General features: G+C 41.9%; 2 protein-coding genes across 3 annotated transcripts in view; one reads left to right on the top strand and one right to left on the bottom strand.

Annotated features, from left to right (window-relative positions):
• The window catches only part of IQCH (IQ motif containing H), a gene marked incomplete at both ends in the record, with an annotated part of 213,432 nt that extends 196,552 nt beyond the window's left edge, over positions 1-16,880 (bottom strand). The window contains 3 exon segments of the mRNA XM_079768988.1: positions 4,510-4,604; positions 6,696-6,818; positions 16,830-16,880. Of these exon segments, the coding sequence (XP_079625114.1) occupies positions 4,510-4,604; positions 6,696-6,818; positions 16,830-16,880 (269 nt within the window).
• A 194-nt stretch (positions 16,881-17,074) lies between these two features.
• AAGAB (alpha and gamma adaptin binding protein) overlaps positions 17,075-24,507 on the top strand; it is a 57,340-nt gene continuing 49,907 nt past the window's right edge. For both annotated transcript variants that reach the window (XM_079768403.1, XM_079768402.1), the window contains exon 1: positions 17,075-17,198. In XM_079768403.1, the coding sequence (XP_079624529.1) occupies positions 17,126-17,198 (73 nt within the window). In that variant the 5' untranslated portion in view covers positions 17,075-17,125. The remainder of the gene's footprint in view (positions 17,199-24,507) is intronic.

Here is a 24,507-nt window from a genome sequence, read left to right as displayed (position 1 = left end):
GGCCTTCCGAAAGCCTCCGGCGCTGCGGAGGCTTTCGAAAGGCCTTGCGCCGGAGCAGACAGGCGGCCAGGTCCCCCGCTTTGGCCTTTGATCGCGGGGTCCTGTCTGGCTGGCTGTCCGCCGGCGCCCCAGGCCTTCCGAAAGCCTCCGGCGCTGCGGAGGCTTTTGAAAGGCCTTGCGCCGGAGCAGAGAGCCGGCCAGGTCCCCCGTTTTGGCCTTTGATCGCGGGGGACCTGTCCGGCTGGCTGTCCGCCGGCGACCCAGGCCTTCCGAAAGCCTCCGGCGCTGCAGAGGCTTTTGAAAGGCCTTGCGCCGGAGCAGACAGGCGGCCAGGTCCCCCGCTTTGGCCTTTGATCACGGGGGACCTGTCCGGCTGTCCGCTGGTGCCCCAGGCCTTCTGAAAGCCTCCGGCAGCCATGGTACAGACGCTGAGCTCGCGGCGCCAGTGGCGCCGCGAGCTCAGCGTCCTGCTGGCCCAATCAGCTACCCCGGCCACCCTGAGTCCCGCCCCCTGCGCCTCCTGCTGGCCCAATCGTGGGCGTAGCGGAGTGATGGTAATTTACATATTACCATTTTATTATGTAGGATGCTGAAAGGTATTCTTTAAGAAGAGGAAGAAGAACAAAAAGGTAAAGATGCAAAGAATGAACAACAAAGTGACAACAAATACATACCTATCAACAAGTGAATCTAAAAATCAAGTGAATAAAAAAATCTGATGAACAGAATAAACTGGTGAATATAATAGAATCAGGGGCATAGAGAGAGAGTGGACTGACAATTCTCAGGGGGAAAGGGGTGTGGGGCGTGTGGGAAGAGACTGGACAAAAATTGTATACCTATGGATGAGGACAGTGGGGGTTGGGGAGTAAGGGCAGAGGATGGGGTGGGAACCGGGTGGAGGGGAGCTATGGGAGGAAAAAAGAGGAACAATTGTAATAATCTGAACCATAAAGGTTTATTATTTTTAAAAAAAGATTATGTATGTTAACCTACTTGCAGGTCATATTTTTATTCTCAAATTTAAAAAATCAAAGATATAAATGACTAAAAATTACACAGACTAGGGAAGCGTTGCCTCTACCCAGGGATGACGAATGCCTGTGGCACTATCTTTACATGGGAGAAAGGGAGTCAGTGCAGTGTAACCCAGGGTTCTTCTGAGTGCTGGGACTTGACTATGTCTATAGATATCCAAAATTCTTTGTGCACCTTTTCTGAAACTTGACCTCACTATCTGATATTATTCACTTACTTCATATAGCAGGTTCTAGAATAATGTCATTTTGTTCTACATTATTTCATTATCTATATATATAATAGAGGAATATGCAAATTATCCAGGATGCCATCACATCATAACCGTTCACAGGATGGGTGGGGTTGCAGGGCTGTGGGAAGGGACTCGGGTCTAGCTCAATTTCGTCCCACCCAGGCAGACTCCCCTGCAGACCCACAGCCAAATCCCGACGCCGACCTGGGGTTTACTAAACTTTACTGGAGCTGCTGCCCACACCCCCACCCCCTGCCCCAGGACTGTGCTGCCTGCAGCAGGGCACCCTGGCAGCCTCCTGACAGGTGGGCAGCCAGGAAGAGCCGAGTCGGGGAGCCACGGAGGGGCGGGGTGGCCGCAGCCAAGTTTCCAGGAGTCTGAGAGCACCTGACAGGAGCCCGGACTGTAAAGAGGAAAGAGGAAGCGGCCACGGGGAGCTCTTCCAATCCCCCTGCACGGACACCCTACCCCAGCCCCCGCACCCCCGGGAGGGCAGGGAGGCTGACTGGATGGGGAGAAGACCCAGCCTCGGGGTAGCCGCAGCCTGCACCTCTGACTCCCGATCTCTTCTCCCGCCACCATCGCCAGGGGCGCCCACAACAATAGCAAACTGGTGACCACCCATCAGCGCCCTGAGGCACCCGAGGCCCATGGCCCGCTGCTGCCAGGCCCCCTCCTCTGGGGCCGGAAATGCCTCTCCTCCCTATAAGTCCAGACCCGAGTGGAGGCAAGCCTGAGCAGCCCCCTAGTGTCAGACCCTTCCCCCTGACAGCAGCAGCGCCGTCTCCGCAGCGGAAGCGCACTGAACCTCGCCGGGGGCACAGCTAAAACCACCGTCCTAGCCCGCCTGGCCCCGCCTGGCCCCGCCCTGGTCCAGCCCTCCGCCCTGCTCCAGGAGAATGGAGCCCCGCCCTGAGCAAGTACAGCTGTAAAATGGCCACATACAATTTAAAGAATGGCACCAAGCAGGGAGGTTTGACAGTTACTCCCCCTTCAGCCTTGCCGCCCCCCTAATGCCCCCCCCCACCAGCACCCCCAGTGCCTGCCCCTCCAAGGCCTGTGAAACCCTCTACAAAGCTTCCATAGCTACAGTCCCAGGAAACAATCGTGCCCTCCTCCCCTAATCAGCATCTGCTATCTGCGAGGGTACCCCTGGGCTTAAAAGTAACAATCCCTTCCCATTTAGACATCACTTACTTGATGAAACATTTCTAGGTTTATCAGCTCAGAAACTCCTCATGACAACCCAGTGAGGTAGGCAGAGAAGAGATTACAATTCCCATGGTATATGCGTATGTATTCAGAAATGAAGCTCAGAGAGGAAAAGTGTCAAGCCCAGTGGTTCCCAAGGTGCAGCACACGCCCCACAGGGGGGCAATTTGATTTTAAGGGGGGCAATTCGAGAATGAGTTAACAGTGAATGTTTTGCATTTCTTATGGTTCTAGGGGGCCTCATTTACAGCGTATCCTATATAATAAAAGGCTAATATGCAAATGACCGAATGGTGGAATGACTGGTCACTGTGATGCGCACTGACCACAAGGGGGCAGACACTCAATGCAGGAGCCAGAAGCCGGGCTCAAGGCTGGCGAGCACTGGGGCAGTGGTGGGAGCCTCTCCCGCCTCCATGGCAATGCTAAGAATGTCTGACTGATGGCTTAGGCCCACTAAGCCATCAGTCAGACATCCCCCAGGGCTCCTGGACTGCGAGAGGGCACAGGCCAGGCTGAGGGACGCCCCCCCCCCTCAAGTGCACAAATTTCGTGCACCGGGCCTCTAGTAATGTTGATAAGAAGAAAAAAAATTGATTCCCAGCCAGGGCCACAGTCTGTGTGGAATTTGCACATTCTCCCACGTCTGTATAGGTTTTCTCCAGGACCTCAGTTTCCTCCAACATTCTAAACATGTGCACATTAGGTGAACTGGCATTTCTAAAATGCCCCAGTCTGAGTGAGTGTTAGTGTGAATGGCCCTGTGATGGAAGGATGTCCTGTCTAGGATAGGTCCTGCCTGGATCCCTGAGTTGCCCAGATAGACTCTGGCCACCTGCACCCTTGAACAGGAATGAACAAATGCAACAATAATTACTTTACTCATTTTTATTAATCATCCTTAAATGTGTGTATAGCTCACATTTATTTCTGTGTTCAGTATTAGAAGTATTTGGGTCTTTATTTAGAAGTTTGGTGATCTTTTTTTGTGACCAGAAATATGCTATAGGAACTTAACTCTTCTTTATATCAATGGTAATATTGGTTTCATTGCACACGTTTTACTTAAAGTCACAGTTTCTAAGAGCCTATAGACCTTAACTGAGGACTCACTATGCATATTTACCATGCAAATATGGGCCACAGAGCTTTTAAGCTGAGTGCAAAACCTTAATTTACAAAGAAATTGAGGAGGCAGATGTATAAGGAGGTCCAAGGTGAGGCAAGGTCATTTCTCTTTAACTCAATTCTAATTTTAATAAATCATCTCTTTGGATGTATTTACATAATGAATATTTCAAGCAAGCTTTATTTTTATTTTTTACCTCAGATACCAAAATCATCTTTACAATAAAGCACATACGCTAAAAACTGTAAAGAAAGAGCCATGCAATCCAAATAGCGTAAAAACTGATTTGCATTAAAACATTTCCTTTAGCCCTAGCCCATGTGGCTCAGTGGTAGAGCATCGGCCTGCACACTGAAGGGTCTCGGGTTCAATTCCCAGTCAAGGGTGCTACCTGAGTTGCAGGTTCATTCTCCAGCCTGGCAACCAATCAATGTGTCTCTCTCACATTGATGTTTCTCTCTCTCTCCCTCCCTCCTTTCCACTCTCTCTAAAAATCTATGGGAAAACATATCCTTGGGAGAGGAGTAACAAAAAACAAATAAATTTTCCTTTAGGAATTAAATTTGGGGCACATTTTACTAAAAACATAAAACAGAATTAATTACACCAAAATATGACCCTAAAATCACTGATATGGTGTCAAGCATGAGAACTCAATAAAAGTAACCCAGAATAAACTGTATTAAAGTCCAAATTGTGCCATTAACTTTTTTCATATAATAAACATACAATATTTGCAAAACATGATCTTTTCCATTAACTTTTTGTGCAAAACTTATACTGAAATTAGGATATCAAAAAAGCCAATAAAATTTTGTCTTTACAGTCATTTCACCTGAGTGAGAAAAGTTATTTTTTGTACTTATTTGGATCCATAAATGTTTATTTTACTTACCATTCGGAAGTGTGGGGAGAAAATAACTTATTCTCACTAATGGAAGTCGTTAACACTTGATGGTTTACAACATTTAAATACTTCTCAATGTGAATCTGTTACAGAAAAGTTAAAGTTTAGGCCATTATAGTGGACTTAAGATACTCAGTTAATTTACTTCATTTCATTAGTTTAACACACTGAATTGTGTAATTAAGCCAAAAGACACAACATGCTGTGTATTTATTACATGCCTAAGGTATAATTAGGCACCTTAAGGCCAAATTACTTTATCCCAAAAAGCATAATAAACAACTGAGACTCAAAGCTTGAGTGACCTGTAGCACTCTTCACAAATGAAACCAGGCACAATAGTCAGTAAATTGCTTAGCCAGGTAAATTTTCTAGGCCACACAGATATGGAGTAATGTCTTTTTCTTCCAGGATGTCAAGCAAACACCGAGGAAAGAATTTGGCCTTCAGGTAACATTATTGAAAATGGCCAACCCAAAGACTCCAGCAGGGTCCAGCCCTCTCACCATCAGGGAAATAGGACAATGGTGCGCTAGTCTGCTGAGGCTACAAAATCAAGCACACATCTCACATCCTCAGGTGCTGAGAGATGAAGCTCAGAATATGGTAGCATGAAAGTCTGAGGCGAGAGCAAGGGTACTGACAGAGATCTAGAAGATGGAGATGGTACTACATCCTTGCTGTGCTTTATTTTGTTTTTAGTTTTAAAGAAATTGAAATATAACCTTATATTAGTTTCAGGTGTGTAACATAATGATTCGATATTTGTATATATTGTGAAATGATCCCCACAATAAGTCTAGTTGCAAATATTTTTCTTTTAAGATCTTTTAAGATGTAATCTCTTAGTAAGTTTCAAATATATAGTACAGTATTTTTAACTATAGTCATCTTGTACATTACATCCCCAGAACTTATTTTTTTATAACTGGAATTTGTACGTTTGACCACCTTTACCCATTTCACCCACCCCCACTTCTGGCAACCAGCAATCTGTTTTCTGTATCAGGTATTTCTTGGGGGGTGGGGTGGAGTGTTAGAGTCCACATATAAGTAAGATTATACAGATTACGGTAGTTTTTTTTTTGGGGGGGGGGGGTCTGGCTTATTTCACTTAGCATAATGTCTTTGACATCTATCCAAGTTGTCTCAAATGGAAAGATTTCTTTTTTATGACTGAATAATATTGTATTGAATGTATGTATGTGTATATATTTCTCTTTATCCATTCATCCATCAATGAACACTTAGGTTGCTACCACGTCTTGGCTATTGTAAATAATACTGCAGTGAATGTGGGGATGTAGATAGTTTTCAAGTTAGTGTTTTTGTTTCCCTTGGATATACATCCTTGTTTTGTAATTGCATATTATTCTTGTCTGAAGATTGGATTCTCCCCTGCCCTAAGATCTGTCTATAACAGTGATTTTCAACCTGTGTTTGGCAATAACTTTTAAAACAGGCACTATCTGACTATTTAGTCAGGGGCACTGACCTCTTTTCCCTGAGCTTGTCAAATTAAAAAATGACAACAGTCAACACAACAATAGTCATTCTGTGTGAATGAATAAAAATGATACCTTTTTGTGTCAGATCGGCAAAAAATATATATTTTTGGTGTGCTGCAGAAATTTAGTAATTAGTTTATGTGTGGGCCATGAGATGAAAAAGATTGAAGATCACTGGTCTATTAATAATGAAGTCCTGATATACTTTATTTCTGTTTCAAAATTGGTATATTTCTTTGGTTTTTACTCATTAGGTTACTATATTTTTAAAAATTACTATTCTCAAAATACTTAAGCTATTAGGGGAAAGTCAACTCTTATTTCTCTAGAATCCTGAATCTGATAGAAACTCTCTATGATGTCTTGGCATGAATCCCTTTTGGTCATACATATTGTTGACTAATAGTGGTTATTTTAAAAATTCTTTTTATCAAACCACATTTTAGAAGTTATCATGGCATAATCTGGCATTATCAATATCTTAAATTCTTTGTGGGATGTGACAGGATGTGAATCAATCAGTTAGTCATCATTACCATTTAAAAAGAGGATTAGAACAAGCTGAGGATCGCCCTAAATCCCCCTCTGTTACAAGAACCACAGTTCTTTTCTTGAGGCATCTTTGTCTACTCTGGTATTTTATTTAATATCTAAAGTACTACTTACTCTTAACCCCATTTCTGTCCTTTTGATTGCTGTTTTAAGATTCTGAATGTCTAGAGTGTCTTCTCCTTCTTCAGGTGGGAAGTTTTCTAATTTCTCCTTTAATTGCTGAAGGTCATCATGGACCTGTCAGTGTAAAAATATGAAATAGTAAAAGAATACATACATAGTCCATCTAAAACATTTATTTTAAAGGTTTGCAATTCGCTGGAGTTGCTAGATATAGTAAGGTTGATTTTACAGTGTTCATTGAAAAGGACTGTCTTATTGTTTTAAGACAGTTTTTGTAAGAATGTTCCATTATAGCCGAAACCGGTTTGGCTCAGTGGATAGAGCGTCGGCCTGCGGACTGAAGAGTCCCGGGTTCGATTCCGGTCAAGGGCATGTACCTTGGTTGCGGGCACATCCCCAGTAGGGGGTGTGCAAGAGGCAGCTGGTCGATGTTTCTCTCTCATCGATGTTTCTAACTTTCTATCCCTCTCTCTTCCTCACTGTAATAAATCAATAAAATATATTTAAAAAAAAAAAGAATGTTCCATTATTGTTTAGATTTTGAAAAACTAAGTTTTCATACAATTGTCTGTTTTTCCTTTCCCCGATAGAAACAAATCCAAACTAAATCTGCAACACAAATGGTTTCTGCTTCCTCAGATGGATGGTAAAGCAGTCGAATCAGGGACCATAAGAAGTTTATGCCAAACTCTGATTTCTCCTAATTGGTTAAAAGGTAAGAAAACAGAACATTCTGTGGCTCAGTTGGTTGAGCATCATCTTGTGCACTGAAAGGTTGCTGGTTTGATTCCCAGTCAGCGGACATACCTGGGCTGTGGGTCAGATCCCCAGTTCTAGTGAGAGCTGTGTCTTTCAAAAGAGAATTGCAAATATGTTGACAGGGCCTGTTGGCTTTCCTGTCTAGCTGGGTCTTCCCACTAACTGTTCTGAAGAACCAGTTCTGTAGGACAGGTGTGTGGCCTTGACTTTGTTTTATGTAGTCAGAAATGAAAATGATCCATGAGGCAAAAGCTACATCTGTTATTACTTTAACATTTTCCTTCAATTTTTATTTTCCTTTGAAATGATGAATCTCTCTCCAATGTCAATCCTTGGAATAAAATGGGCGCTATGAAATTAGCACACGATTCTCTGAATTCATATTAGAAATCAAACTTCAACAGATAAATACAGATGGCACCAATTATTATATGGGCTGCTGCCATAAGGAAAACATTTTGCTATGCAAATTTATGAACCCAACACCTGTTTCACCAATAGTCCCACCAATAACAATCTGCAGACTGGGTTGCTAAAGGCATTTTGAAACAGTTACCTTTCTCTGTTAATCCAACTGGACTTACTCATTGATCCAGCCTATGTTATCAATTACTCTAGAACCGTGGTCGGCAAACTGCGGCTCGCGAGCCACATGCGGCTCTTTGGCCCCTTGAGTGTGGCTCTTCCACAAAATACCACGGCCTGGGTGAGTCTATTTTGAAAAAGTGGCGTTTGAAGAAGTTTAAGTTTAAAAAATTTGGCTCTCAAAAGAAATTTCAATCGTTGTACTGTTGATATTTGGCTCTGTTGACTAATGAGTTTGCCGACCACTGCTCTAGAATATTTCCACTGGGCCGAGTATTCAAAAGATCAGAATTTGCATCTTTTCACTGATGGGCATCACATCTGGTCATTTTGTACTCTGCACAATTGTCATGTAAAGCCTTCAGGGCTCACAGATTGGATTATAAACACACCTACTGCTTGCTTGTAGGCTCTGAAGATGAAGATGTACTTCTTTCACTTGTTTTGTCCAAATTACTGCTGCAAGCTGATTTGCCATCTATTGCCTAAGACATTTGGAAAGTACCAAGCAGTGGTTCAAGGGCAAACCCCATTTCCAGACCCCTTTGAGTGCCTGAATTTCCTTCTTGTAGCTCTACTATGTGTGCCTTCATGTGTCATTCTGTAATTATGCCGGGTGAGTGCTGGAGAGAGTGAAAACTACCCTGGATTACTAACAGGAAACCAAAGGTCTGATTTCTTCATCTGCCTTCTGTGGACAATTACTCTCTTCATAGAGTCGTGAGACATGTATAGGTCTGATACATAGTAAGAATCAGTAAAAGGCAGATGAACGTAATTCCTTGTTCTCTCATTGGTCACACGATGTCCATGTACATCACCCACATATTCTCTAGTTTCTTCACCAAGAAGAAGAAAAAAAAGAATGCTTCTACTTCACAGAATCGTTGAGTGAAAATGAAGCAATGTGTGTGACAATGAGTGAATATGGGCTTTGGAACCAGACAGACGTAAACTAGAATCTACTTCCTCCTTTACTAAACTGAGCTTGGCAAATTCACCTAGCTTTCTAGAGCCTTAGTGTTCTCATCTATAAAATGGAGGTAAATAGCTTCCTCTCAGAATAGTGTAAGAATAAAATGAGTTAAAGTGTGTCAAGTGCTTTGTATAGGGCCAGCCGCATAGGAGAGCACTGAACAAATGCTCCTCCTCTCCTGTGAAACCTATGAAACTCCTTGCACACAACTGGCATCTAGTAAATGTTCACTGATTTGAATTGCTCTCCTAATCTTTCTCAAGAGCTTTCATTTTACCTTTCTTGCCAGATAGTTTCTTCTCCCCTCTTAATAACCGCACATCTGTATAACTGCTTTAGAGACAAGTACTGTAGAAAATCTTTCACCACACTTGGGTAGGAAAAGAGATTAAGTTCTACTAGTAAATCTCTGTTCTTTCTTCAACTAGATCCAATCTACTCTATTGAAATTTTACATGTCACCCATCATCTCTGTGATGATCAGACCCATTGCTTTTCATACATTTTTAATTATTTATTTTAATATATTTTTTTATTGTTGATAGTATTATAGATAGCTTCCATCTTTCCATACATTTTGAAATCTACTTGGAGGAAGTTATTATTTTGACAGTTTGGGGATAGGGCTGCTTAATAAGAAGGGCTTGAAATATTTAATGCATTAAAGATTTGCTCTAGAATTTAAAAAGCCATGCAATCAGACTCCACATTGTCAAAAGCAATCTCATAATTACCATTTTATTCATCTCTGCTAAAGACAGAGTTAGGCGGAGTCATTCTCATCACATTTATGTTGTACGCTTCTGACAAACCAGACAGCAGGATTGGTAAGAAAGACAGAGATAACATCAAGGTTAATTAGCTCCAATGTTTCCAAGGTTGGTGTTAACACACAACTGTTGCATTGTGGAAATACGATTTCCAGCCTGGGTGGTGTGGCTCAGTGGTTGAGCATCAACCTATTAACCAGAAGATCATGGTTCAATTCCCAGTCAGGGCACATGCCTGGGTTGTGGGCTCAATCCCCAATATAAGGCAGCCCATCAATCAGTGATGGCGAACCTATGACACGCGTGTCAGCACTGACACGCGTAGCCATTTCTGATGACACGCGGCCGCACGCCGAGGATGAAACATTTGCTGCTCCTGAGGCTGAAACATTTGCGACTAGAGTCTTGGAGTTAGTTTTTTCCTCAAAGTGACACACTACCCAAGTTATGCTCAGTTTTTTGGCGAAGTTTGACACACCAAGCTCAAAAGGTTGCCCATCACTGCCATCAATGATTCTCTCTCATCATTGATGTCTCTCTCCCTCTCTGAAATCAATAAAAATGTTAAAAAAAAATACGATTTCCAAAACTAACTAAAAAGATAATTTAGATAGCAAGACTAGGTAATCCTTGTTGCATAAACATATGTTTAATATTTGGGCCAAGCAAGCATTTATAAAGGTATTTAAAAGGTACCACATTATTGTTAATAAAGCATACAAAGAGAGCTTCTAAGAGTTACTAATGAAAGAAAGCATCTAGGAAACATCCCGGAGTTACCACCACATTTTTTCAAGATGGTTTCACAAACGTGCCATCACCTGCTTAAGATTTATCACTTGGGCAAGTTGCTTTATCTCATTGTACATTAGTTTCTTCTTCTGTATATTGGGATAAAAATAACACCTTTCTAACAGAGTTATTGTTAGGATTTCAGAAAATCTAAAGCTCTCAGCACAGTGTCTGGCTCTCAATAAATGTTGGCTACTATTTTAATTGTAATGATGATTGTTATTGCTATGATAAAAATCTCACTATTCTAATTAGTTGAGGAAAGATTCAGCCAAAATTGTAAACTGCCTGCATTTAGACTTAAAAGTGAAAATTTAGTTAAAATAAGAATTTTGAAGTGAAAAAATTTAGTTAACAAAATGCTTTCTAGTAGAACTCTACGTGGAAATAATAATTATATTTTCTGAACCAAAAAGGAAAACATGGACTTTAATATATGACCTGACAATGGGAAGGAATATTCATGATCAGGACTGTGCTGGAAAATCTAAACATCTAAGCACATGCTCACATAATAAGTCACATGGAGTTTATAATTAGGGCACTGATTAATTGTATTTAAAGATCTCTTAAGTATTTTAGATATTTTATCAAAATATTACTTTTACTATAAATTTGTACCAATTATGTTTTCTAAATAATAATCAATTTTAGTTTAGTTCTAGCTCCATTCACTTTTGAACAGAACATAAATTATTGAAGACTGAATTAATGAGTAGATTTTTATCCAGTCATCCATGATTTATGGACCAATCCTGTATTAGGTAAAATGGGATACGCAAAAAAATTGGTTGTAACTGGGAAATAAGGCATACCTTGTTTGCCAAATTGCAATACCCTTAAAGTTCTCATTAAGAATGAAGTAGTCCCAGTTAAAAAGACAGGCTAAAATTAACTTTTCTTCTTTTTCCAGCAATTTAAAGAACAAGCTAATCTTAAAAAGACACAGAAATGTAAACAAAATTAAGTAATATTAAATGATAATAGACCTAATCAAATAACTGCCATCTATTGAGTGTTGTACTTTATGTTACCCTATATTTTAATCCTTCAAGACTCCTAAGAGGAGTTCATATTACTATCTTCATTGTATATTTAAGGGAATGTGAGGTTTAAAGTGGTTAAGTAACCTGTGCAAGGTAACACAGCTGGTTAACTGGTGGAACTGTTCAAATCCAGGCAGTCTGAATGCAGACTAAATAATCCTCCTACATAATAAAAGGCTAATATGCAAGTCGACCAAATGGCAGAATGACCAGTTGCTATGATGCACATTGACCACCAGCGGGCAGATGCTCAACACAGGAGCTGCCCCCTGGTGGTCAGTGAGCTCCCACAGGGGTAGCGCTGCTCAGCCAGATCCCAGGCTCACAGCTGGTGAGCACAGCAGTGGTGGTGGGAGCCTCTCCCACCTCTGCTGCAGGCAGGTAGTAAGGAGCAAGGGGTCCCGGACTGTGAGAGCCCCGGAATGCGAGAGGAATGTCTGACTGCTGGCTTAGGCCCGATCCCTGAGGGGTCCCAGACTGCGAGAGGGTGCAGGCCAGTCTGTGGGACTCCCTCCCCCAGTGCATGAATGTTGTGCACCGGGCCTCTAGTCTATAATAATAAAAGGGTAATATGCTAATTAGACCGGATGTCCTTCTGGACAAAGCCGGGGCTGGAGTGAAGCCCAGGTCCCGGGTGCCAGAGGGAAGCCAGTCCCAGCAGCTGGGGGAAGGAAGGCCTACTCTTGCACGAATTTCGTGCATCGGGCCTCTAGTATACTAGTATAATAAAAGCCTAATATGCTAAGTGTCTGGTCGTCCGGTCATCCGTTCAACCAATCAAAGCATAATATGCTAATGACATGCTAAGGCTGCTCAACTGCTCACTGTGACATGCACTGGCCACCAGGGGGCAGATGTTCTAACCAGTAGGTTAATTTGCTGCTGGGGTCCAGCCAATGGGGACTGAGCGAAATGGGCCGAACACACCCTGGAGCCCTCCCGCGGTCCCTCCCCAGTTGGCCAACCTCCGCATCCCTCCCCGGCCCCAATCGTGCACCAGTGGGGTCCCTTGGCCTGGCCTGCACCTTCTCACAATCTGGGACCCTTTGGTGGGATGTCTGAGAGCTGGTTTCGGCCTGATCCTGCAGGTCAGACCAAGGGACCCCACTGGTGCACGAATTCGTGCACTGGGCCTCTAGTAGTCAATGTTAGTCCTGCTCCATTCACAGAGCCTTCACACCTAACCATTAACCAGTGCTTGTAGAATATCTACCAATATGCAAATATATGTTTTGAATATATAAAGCTAGAGATTGGTGAAAATTCAGTAAAAAGGGCAGGGTTTAAATATCTAGAGGAGCAAAAAGGGCCAAGGGAAGACTCTCTTTTTATGCCAGGGTTGGATTGAAAAGGCTTGAGAAGATTGCTTGCATTTTCTATGTATATGGGTCAGCCCACAATACTCATCTTTGGTTAGTTTCCTTTCTATAATGTGAAATAATCATAATAATTACCTGGTAGTCTTGTTGGACAGGTTAAATGAGTTAAAACTTATATAGCACTTAGCACCATGCTAAGCACTTAGCACCATGGTTATTGTGATTTTTCTTGAAAATAGTATTAGAGTTTATGTTTGTAATATGATCTAAATAGTAGCTCTCAACCTTGAGCATGTATCAGAGTTGTCTGAAAGGCTTGTAAAACACAGATCACACCCTGGCTGGTGTGTTCAGTGGTTAGAGCACCAGCCAAAGCACCAATGGGTCACTAGTTTGATCCCTAGTCAAGGGAAGTACCTGGGTTGCTGGCTCCTCCCAGCCCCTGTTTGGAGTGCATGTGGGAGGCAACTAATCAATGTGTCTCTCTCACATCAATGTTTCTCTCTCACACTTTGTCTCCCTCCTTCCTTCCATTCCACTCTCTCTCTCTCTCTAAAAAAAAAAAAAAAATATCCTTGTGGGAGGATTAACAAAAAGCAAACAAACAAAACAGATCACTAGGCTCCACCCCCAGTGCTTCTGATTTAGTAGATCTGGAAAGGGTTCTGAAAATATGCATTTCTCACAAGTTCCCAGCTGGTGCTGATAATGTTGCTCCTGGGACCACACTTTAAGAACCACTGGTCCAAAGAGTTGCTTAATGTATCTGATTGAGACACAGACCAAATATACCACATCAGGGTGAAGCAAGTGAAGATCTGAAGTAACTCTGCTTTTCTGATATATATATACCATATATATAAGATGTATATATGTATATATCATATATTACATAATATATACATAACTGTATATTACATACAGAAGTGGGCAAAAGTAAGTTAATAATATAAGAATTAATAAATAATACAAGAGTAAACTGTTTTGTGTACTCACAACTATAAACCTACTTTTGCCCACCCTGTATGTACATGTGGGCGTGTGTGTGTGTGTGCGTGTGTGTGTGTGTGTATGATTTGATTGACTAATTGTAAAGGAAGTGGATTTTACAATAAAAAGAAATTATGTAGCTTGGGGAAATTGAGTCAATTTATTTAGAGGTGTATCTAATCTAAGCTATGTATTGTATAGGAGAGAAGTGAAATGACTAGCCCAAAGTTGCCCACCTGGAAGAATGTCATGCCTATATCAGACCTTAGAATTCTGCTGCCCAACCAAGTGTTCTTTCCAGCACTGTTTATTGGCAGTCTATCTGAAGGAAAGAAACCACAGCCCCAGGCAGAAATGAAATCCATATTGCATGTCTGAGAGTGGTGCTGTATGCTCACAAATACTCAGGACTCAGTGGGAAAATAGGAAAGGTCTTCCACATTTTCCTCATTATTTGTATGCTATACATTACCAGGAGAATTGTATGTGTCTAGAGATCAGCCTCCATAATCAGGTTAAAATGTAGGCTCTGTTTCTCTATACAGCCTCTACATAGTGTGTCCCGAATAACCCCTTTACCCAGATGGAGGTGCTGATCAGCATGGATATGACTGTTCTTAACTCTTGTTCCATTTTAAAACTTGATGACAACGGACATAGAAAATATAATGTTGTATCCTGTACCTCTGGATCTCACTCCAAAATGAAAAGAGTTCTGGCTTTTCAGTCAGTACCTTTTCCTACACTCTTCCAAACCACAATGGGGGCCACCCCTGGGAAGTAGAATTATCTTAAGGGAAAGTGTGAAATCAGGCATGAGAATTCTCCCTGGATTCTGGTCTCCTTTTTTAGCGTTGTCTCAGGTCTGGAGAAGTAGGGGAAACTATAGAGAAACTTAATGGCTCCTGTAGTCAAAGGAAGTATACTGTTGGGAAGAACTGGCTTTTTCTAAGTAAGAGTCTCCATTAGTGTTCTGATTGTTTTGAGTCTGTAAAAATGGGCTCTGGATTTGGAAGTGGGTATGTGTAGTGAATAATTTACCTCACTTAAAGAGAAGTCTGACCTTTGCCCTTAGACAATGGGAGGTGGTCTGTAGGCCGATAATGTTTCCTGCCTGATAGGAGTGTCTTTGCTTTGGAGGGTTTGGCCAACTGACAGTCTAACAATGGGTTTATGATGGGGCTTTGAACCACACTGTATCAGTTCCAAACGTTAGGGACTGAAGACTAAAAGCATTAGTCTGATTTCTGGGAATGGCTGGAGATGAAAGGTCCGTCATGTAGGACAGTGTGAGACTGATCCCCAATAAAAACTCTAGGTACCAAAGTTTCCGGTAAGCTTCCCTAGGTGACAATACTCTGCACATTGTCATACACTGTGGCTGGGAGGAGGTAATGCTGTCCGTGATTCCATAGACAGAGGATGACTGGACACTCCACTGGGACCCCTCTTGGACGCTGCCCTATGCACCTCTTTCCTTGGCTGATTTTTAGTTGTATCTTTACCGTATAATAGCACTGTATTTGCAAACATAGCACCTGTGAATTATTCTAGCAAATTAGCCAATGTGAGGGTGGTCAGGCCTCCCAAATTATAGACAGCTGGTCTGAAGTGAGGGTAGTTCTGGGGACTCCTGAACTTGAGGCTGATGTAGAAGTGAGGGCAGTCTTGTGGAGACTATTCCCACAGACTTTGCAGTTCGGCTAAACTCATTCTAGGGTGATGAATAAAAGGATAATAAAAGGTGAGGTAAGAAGATTTGGGTATGATTCATAATGGAGACGTCTATGAAACTGTTAAGTTTAGGGGTTTGTATTTTGGAAAGGTGAGTTTACAGAGGTCTTTCCTAGATAGGAGCTAAGAGATAAAAATCCTGGCAGGAAGAAAAATTAGACCCATTGCAGATCTGAATGAGAGTCCTAATAGTGACTTTAGGAAAGTTACTAAAGTTAGTCAAATGGAACTAAATATAAGCGTTAAAAGTGATGATATATGTGGAAAACATTTTAAAACTATAATGTGTAAATGTTCTTTTACCTGTTCAGGAAAATCTGAGGTATCACAAACTGAGTTATACTGGAGAAGTTAAGACTTTCTTGATATTTACCCCTTCAGAAATAATTACTCCCCTGAGTTTTTAAACTTGTCACATTTTATATTAAAAACTTTAACTTGATTTGCTGTTATTTTAAATATATTTTTCTATGTGTGCATCCCCAAGCAAGGGACTTTTATTTTATTAAGATATAAATTGACATATAACATCATATTAATTTCAGGTTTACACCATAAAGATTTGATATTTGTATATATTGTACACAATTGGTCACATTCATCAGCAGTTATAATTTTTTTCTTGTGATGAGAACTTTTAAGATTTACTCTCTTAGCAACTTTCAAATATTACAATACAATATTATTTACTATAGTTACCAGGTTATATACATTGCATCCCCAGAATTTATTTGCAAGGGACTTTTAGGTCCCCCAAATTTGGGTGCTTAAGAAAAGCAGTTTACATATTTCAACTTCTCCCCCAAATTTCTTATTATTCCTTAAATGTGTTTGATTTGTCTCGTCCCCAATCCCCTACATCATGGAATCAAATTTCTCAGAACAATACATTTTAAAACGGTGCCTCAGGGTGAGGTGTATTTCACCGAAGTAAAGGTTCCGGGAGAGGTGCGCGGCCTTGGAGTTTTTACCAGAGACACCCAGAGGCGAACTAGGCTTATGAGCGAGGCCTGGGTGGGCGAATTGGGGAGCTCTCCGGGGGCAATCTGGGGGCAGCGCTCCCAGCGGGTGTGTGCGAGTGGATCTGCGCTGCCGGGCTCGCTGGGCAGTGTGTTAGCTGGGCCGGGCCGGGCCAGGAGGGGCCCAGTTCCCACCTGGATTAAGATGGTTCCGATGGGGTCCTGTTTTTCAGTCTCCTGAGCCATTGCTAGGGCCCGGGAGGGCTGGAGAGCCCGGAAACATTGGTGGAGGGATCTCGTTCCCTTGGCAACAGCACGCTCGGCCCGGCCTGTCCCACGCCGGGAGCGGAAGAGGGGGAGAGGGAGGAGTCAGGGCAGCCGGGCCAGTCCGAGAACGCGTCCTCCCAGTCGCGTCCCCCCCACGTGCCGGCGGCCGTGGTGCAGCCCAAGGCGGAAGCGGCTTTGGACACACCGGACTCCGGAGTGCAGCTATGGCTGCGGGTGTTCCCTGTGCGCTTGTCACAAGCTGCTCCTCCACCTTCTCTGGAGACCGGCTGGTCCAACGTGAGTAGCGAGGCTCCCGGGCCGACCGCGAAGCTCTCCAAGTCCCGGCGGGCAGCCAGCACGCGGCCTCCCTTCGGCCTTTGTCCCCGCCGCGGTCTGGGGCTCCTCCACTCTGCGCCGGCCCCAGGCCCCTTAGCCTCCTTCCCTGTGCCCAGTCCCCCTAGGTGTCTGCCCCTTCACTCGTCACTCACTCTTAGGCCTGCCCGGCCCGCTGTTGCGTTTCTTCCAGCTTTTCCGGCCAAGTGGGACAAATCCCTGCCCAGCCCACAGGGTGTGGGGATCCTTTCGGGTTACGCGAGTGGAAGGGCAGGAATTGTGATTTTTGTTGCTATCCCTGCTCCTACGGTAGAGGTAGTTTCCCCTTGGCTACACCTTAAATGAATATAAGATTTGTTAGCCTTGCGCCCCCCTCCAACCCCTATTCTGTAGTTACTGCCTTGCTTTCCTCCTGAGGCTCAGGCTGTTCGCCGACCTTAGTTTTGGGGTATTGCTGGGCCTTATGCCTTTGCCTCTGGACCTTCACAGTGGCTGGCAAGCTACGTAACTCTTAAAAGGGGCCGTAGGCGAGGAGACCAGTGTAGTAGAGAGGGCCTAGGACCGGGGCACAGGCTCAGCTCTTCCACTAAAGGACTCTGGGAAGTTGATTGTAACTCAAGACTCCTGTCTTCAATGAGTGGCCTCCAGTCGGAGCAGTGTTCTCAGCTGTAAGAGAGTGAGCACAATTAACCTCTTCCCTTCAGTTTCTTATCTGTAAAGTAGTGATAATTTTCGCCAGATTGTTGTGCTTAACCCAGCATAGTAAGCATTGATAAATGGCAGATGTTATCAAAGCAGGTTCTTTCTCCAACACTCAGTTTCCTGATCTTTAAAACCGGGCACCTGAACCTATCTCACAGGATTGAGGGACAGGGGATGTGATATGTTGCGCATTTTGTAAACTGTAAAGCATTTACAACTACAATTTTTTTTTTCTGAACCTGCCAAATGACAGAATTAGGCAGCATGTTCCTCTAGCACAAATATTCTATAACTTATCATTTATGACCATTTAAAGAGTTCCTTGAGAAGGTAAAGTTTAAGTATAGCATTTACTAAATGATAACTAACTGCCCTAATTATTCCATTTTCTTACCTCTAAGCAGTGCTCCTTCCTATTTATTTCCCTTCTTTTTTAAAAATAGTTTTATAGTAGTGCATACTCCTTAAGTAAGATTTAGCATATGGAAAAAAATATCACCCATGGTCTCATCACCTAAACACAAATACTGTTCTATGCATTTCCTTCCGGACTTTTCCACATTGCATAGATTTTTAAAAAAAATTGTAATTACATTTCATTTATAATTTTTAACCTAATATTTTCTTTTTTCTTTCTTTATTTTTTAATTTAATGCATATATTTCTTTTTTATTTTTTTATTTTCAATATAATTTTAAAATATATTTTTATATTTTATATATAAAAATTTTAAATAGTTTATATATGTTTAATATATAAAATAACATTTATATAAATATATAAAGTTATGGATTTATATATACTTGGTATATATGATTTATATAATAAATAGATATACTTACATAAAATATATTTTGTATATTTTATAACATTTTATATATAATTTTTATTCAGATATTTTACATTTAACATTACATCACAAATTAGTTTTCATTATATATTACATCTAGTGAACATATCAGAATTTGCTTAAGATTCTTGGTGTATTTAACATTCCAAAAGAATTACAGTTGACCCTTGAGCAACATGGGTTTGAACTGTGTGGATCTACTTATATGCAGATTTTTTCAATAAATACTGTAAATTCATTTTCTCTTTCTTATGAATTTCTTAACGTTTTATTTTCTTTATTGTAAGAATACAATATATAATACATATAACATGCAAAATATGTGTTAATTGACTGTTATTAGTAAGGCTTCTGGTCAACAGTAAGCTTTTAGTAGTTAAGTTTTGGGGAGTCAAAAGTTATATGTGTATTTTTGTCGGTGTGATGGGTGGGGGTCAGTGCCCCTAACCCCACCTCACCCCGCCCCCCGTGTTGTTCAAGGTTCAACTATAAGCATTTGAGTTTCCATTACTGATATATAAAATTCCTTTAAAACCAACCTCAGAAATATTTGTTAAGTATTCTGATGACTACAGTATTCCCTTCATGTGCTTTAAGGATCAGAATTGGGAGATGTGTTCACTTCTTTGAAAGAGCTAATACCTCTAGTTGGTGAATAGTATCACTGTACCTTAAAGTATAATGGCATCATTGGGGGAAATTATATAAAATAACTAGAAGCCCGATGCATGAAGATTTGTGCAAGAATAGGCCTTCCTTCCCCTGGCTGCCGGCACGCGGCGGGCTCACTCCAGCAGCCTGTGCAGCAGCGGCAGCAGTGGCAAGCCCTGTGTGTTCCAGTGCCGCTTCCTCCTCGCCCTCCTTCTCCAGAGAGTTCCTCTGTGCAGCGCTGGCGCTCCAGGGAGGCGCGGAGGGGAAGAGGTGGGGGGAGCGAGGCAGGGAGGACTGGAGAAGTTGGGTGCGCTAGTGCGTTTCACTTTTCCATTGTGAAAGTGGGATGCAACTGGCCCCCTTCCTCATCCTCTTCCTCCTCCGCCCTCTGCCTCCTGCCCTCCCGTCCTCCCTCCACACCCATCGCCCCTCCCCTCTTGATTTGGCGAGATAGGGAGGAGGGAGATCTGATAATTTGGGTTACTGTGTAGGTGGCCTCTTTCATCTATTCAAAACGAAGCTTAGCCGCCTGCCACTGCCACCACGGGCCGCTACCATCACCCCTTGGCTGGCCTGGGGCTCCCGGGGCGCACTAACTGTGCACCGAGCGAGCTCCCGCGCGCATTGCCGCCCGCGAGACTGCAGCAACGCTAGGGTTTTGTTTACCAGAGCAGCAGGGCAGGGATGGGGTAGAGGGAGATGCTAGACAACGGGAGCTATGACCTCAGGCACCAGAGGGTTGCCTCTGAGGCCGGGGGCTGGGCCACAGGGAGGCTGCAAGGACGGTTGACAGGTGTGGAGCGCGGCAGGGAGGCCCTGAGGAGGGGCGCTGCCCAGAGGTCCGGAGCAGCTGGGGGTTGGGGCTGTCACCATCTTTGTTGGGTTAATTTGCATACTCACTCCTGATTGGCTGTGGGTGTTGCGAAGTGACAGTCAATTTACGTATTTCTCTTTTATTAGTATAGATGCCTCTTTGTTAACTCAAAAGCCAACTTTTGTGTTGGTTAAAATTAGATGACGTTTCCTTTGTGATTCCATTAATGTAGTGAAAAATAAGAGTTAGTGAAGTGATTACTTGAGTAAGGGAAAGTGAACTGTGAAAGGGGGCTTTATCATTTCTTCCCAGGTTCATGAGTAGGCTAAGAGTGGATAGCATTAGAATGCAGTATTTGTTGAGCACTTATTTTGTTTTGCTAAAATTAAAGATTGAATCAGATTAGTCACAAGTTGAGTCTAATTTTGGCATAAGAGATGGAGACTACCATAATGAATGACTTTTGTCAAGTGTCCAGTGACATTAAGCTATAGTATGATTTTGGGTTGAATCTGATCTACCTTTTTGGGAAGGTTTGGTTTTGTTCCATGCATCAGGAAGAGGAACCTTTAGGGTTTCTCTTTCCTTTGACAGCTGGTCTGTTTTACTGCTGTTAACCAACAATGGGAAATATTTCATAACCAAATAAGCAAGTGTGGTATAAATATTACATGAAATAAAAATCCATAGCCCTCTACTATGGATAAAGTATATATGTGGTGAAAGTGCATTTGTGGGAAACTTTTTTTTTTTTTGGTCACTCAGAGGCCTGTTTTACAGTATCCTGGGTGGATGTCTGACATCAGATAAGAGGTGGCATTACAGCCTTACAGTGTAGACTTTTCAAGGGAAATGAAGGCTCAGGACACTTGAGGGACTTGTGCAAGCTATATGAGGTGTGAGAGCAGGTGTCTGTATTCCAAGGCCAGACATCTTTCCATCTCAGACATATGAACATTTACTTGTATCCTAGAAAAGTGTATTCTAACATTAATCGCAGAGCTAGTCTCTGTGCCAGTTACTTAGCTAAAATGACGACTAAGGTACTACTCCTGTCCTCAAGAGGGATGTAGTGAAAGTGTGTGCTCCACCTGTGAAAATATTAAAATATATACCTAAGTTTTGACATCTTACTCTGCTTTCCTAGAAGGAACTTTAGATAGAAAAGTCCTTGGACACTTGTTTGGTTTAAAGTATGTCATGCCAATTCAACAACCATAAGCCTCAGATTCTACATTTGAACATTTCGAGAAAAATTATTTTTTCAGTGAAGTGTGGGAATTTTGAGATCGTGTAAACATATCAGGCATTTATATGTATGTCAGTACTCTTCCCAAACACGTTTTCACATTGTTTAATTTGTCTCTAGTATCCCTGTGAAGTCATGCAGGCAGGCTCTCTCCATTTTATAAATGAAGAAACCAAGGCTTGGAAATACTAGGTGACTTGCCAAAAGTGCTCAAGTAGTGAGTGCTGGGGCAGAAGTTCACATTCATGGTTTGTGTGCATGGAATGTGTGAATGAAATGAGTTGGAATTTCTTAGCAGTCAGCACTATTTAAATTTAAGGTGGTGGCATTGTTGTAAGAAATGACAGAGAAGATTAACCCTAAAAGAAGGTATTAAAATAATTACACAGGCAAAGCCAGCCATCATTTATGACATTGCTTCTTTGGGAAACTTTCATTCTTCTTCAAGACTGGAAGTTTGTTTCTAGATCTATCAGACTCCTATCTTACAAAAGGATCTTAAAGTAATTTAGTCAGGAGTGTTGTGGGGTCGAACCCTGGAGTCAAAAATAAGACCACCGGAGGCTGCTAATTGATTAAAAAAGCAGGCAAGGATTTATTGAAACTGGCCAGGACGGCCGTGAGGGCACCACACGCAGGTGGCCACCCTCACGACCGCGCCATCCTAAGTGTAGGCAGTCCTTTTAAAGGTCTAAACCACAAGAATTTTCCTTTGTTCTAAATGCTAAATTCTAAATTCTAGACATTGGAATGCGGACTTACCTTGCGAAAGCAGATTGTACAAAAAGCAGAACTGAGCAGGGTTAATAATCTCTAAAGGTAGTCAACTCCTGGAGCCACTGAGTCAGTGTGAATTAATCTCCTGTGGTTCTGGTCCACAGGCACAGGAAAATGACCTTTGTGATGTGGTATTGATTAATGTGAGTTTCCAGGTCTCAATCTGGGGGCTGAGGTAACTACCCTATTGTTTAAGCAAGTAAGTGCGTGCAGACGCCAAAAGAGTAGGGTTAAAATTTAAACAGCAGTTTTTACCTGAGATGAATGTATGAATGTCCTTAAAGCCTTATTTCATTCCCTACTGGTCTTTTGGGAATGAATCTAAACCTTAGATTCATTACTCAGTTTTTACCTAAGTATGGTTGCTACCATACTTCAAGGAGGACATTCTGATTTCAAAGATAAGGGGCTATTGTGTAGCTTAGCCAGCATTTTCTAGCAAGAGAATAGGAATAAGAGTTTGGGTCTTCTAATTTGTATTTTTTGTAGCTGCTTAAGGTATTCTGATTGGAACCTTTTGGTTTATTCTGGGAATAACTAATTTTTGCTTAGGCAAAGTTGCTTACTTTGTTGTAGGAGGACACTACCTTTGATTGGATTGTATTTCCAACTCTATTTTCTTCAAAGGAAGAAAGATTGGGCCAGCAAGATCTACCACAAGGACCTAGAGCAGTGATGGCGAACCTATGACACACGTGTCAGCACTGACACACGTAGCCATTTCTGATGACACGCGGCCGCTGAGGCGGCTGCATGCCGAGGATGAAACATTTGCTGCTCCTGAGGATGAAACATTTGCGAAATAATGTTTTTTCGTCAAAGTGACACACTACCCGAGTTATGCTCAGTTTTTTGGCGAAGTTTGACACACCAAGCTCAAAAGGTTGCCCATCACTGACCTAGAGTGTCATCACAGTGATTATGTAGGTGATCAGATTAAAGCAGTGATTTCAGCTGGTAATGGGGGTGGGTGAACTTTGATTTGTTTTTAACCATGACATATTTAAAATTTTTCAATTAACATTAAAAGAAAGCTTCAGATTTTTATCTTTATTAAAGGAAGAATGTTAGGTCAACCTAAGGAGGAGGGAAAGATTAAGTACAAGTTCCTTATCTCCACCCAACAGGACTTAGAAAACACACTTGTATTATCCTCCAGTGTGTGTGTGCAAGCACGTGTTTGTGTGTGTATGAAATTAAAGCTCAAAGAAGTTGTGATTTTCTAAGGTTTTCAGTTCATAAAAGTTGGGAAGCCAAGATTCAATTCCAGTTATTTTATATATGCAAAATATGATGATGACCTTCTTGGCAACCAGGACTGCATATATTCAAGGTGGAGATAGGGAAAGGAGAAATTACTGTAGAAAATTTTACTAGAATGAGAATTTTTATTGCTCATAATAAATTTTAATTTTTTCTTGTATGGTAGTTGGAGCCTTAGTAGATGAACTATGATAAATTTAATAATTAATGAAAATGCCTCTATTGGTACCCAATTTGTTTTCCTTGTGGAGCAGGGAATTTGACTTTTGTTTGAAGTTTTAGACTAATACTTTAGATTGTTGATGAATGAAATGATTCTAAGGTGTTTATCTTCCTCTTTCCAGTAAATGGGTATGGAGAGTAGGAGGAGAAACACTAGTGGAAAAGTATTACGCATCAGCCCATGTTGCACCAAAACCATTTATGGGTATATCTAGACTCAGACCTTTATTTCAGGGCCATCTAACTGTTTGTTTTTACATAGAAAAAGGTGAAAACATCTATAAAGTATGCAGTGGTCATTTGGTTTAAACAGCTTCCTGCCTTTTGACTTGTATAATTCCTCAACAAATAATGACACTCAATAAATAATGAAATCTCATATAAAAACAATTTTTAAAAGGTTAAAGTATGAAAATTGTCTTAAATATGCCTGTCAAGAATCATAATCTGGACACGATATTATATTCATGTTGGAGCCAGTGCACACAGATACCACAAACACATCTCCAATAATTACTTATCCAGGAAGCAAGATTGACGTAGGTGAAGACAGAGAGGATAGTTGTGAAACTCTTAAAGAGCCTTTATGATGTTTTAGGTTCAGTAACAAATAACCTGTTTAGACTTTAATTTTCCAGACAGACATGAAGGCTGGTTCTACTCAGAGGTGGGGAAAAGTAATATCGTGCTTGGATCAAAATCAGTATGTTTAGAGCAGGAGTGTGTGATCATTTGGTAATAAACA

This window comes from Cnephaeus nilssonii, assembly GCF_951640355.1.
Source record: "Cnephaeus nilssonii genome assembly, chromosome: 4".
Lineage (NCBI taxonomy): Eukaryota > Metazoa > Chordata > Mammalia > Chiroptera > Vespertilionidae > Cnephaeus > Cnephaeus nilssonii.
Note: the sequence above shows the minus strand (reverse complement) of the source record. Positions and strands in the feature narration are given on the sequence as shown.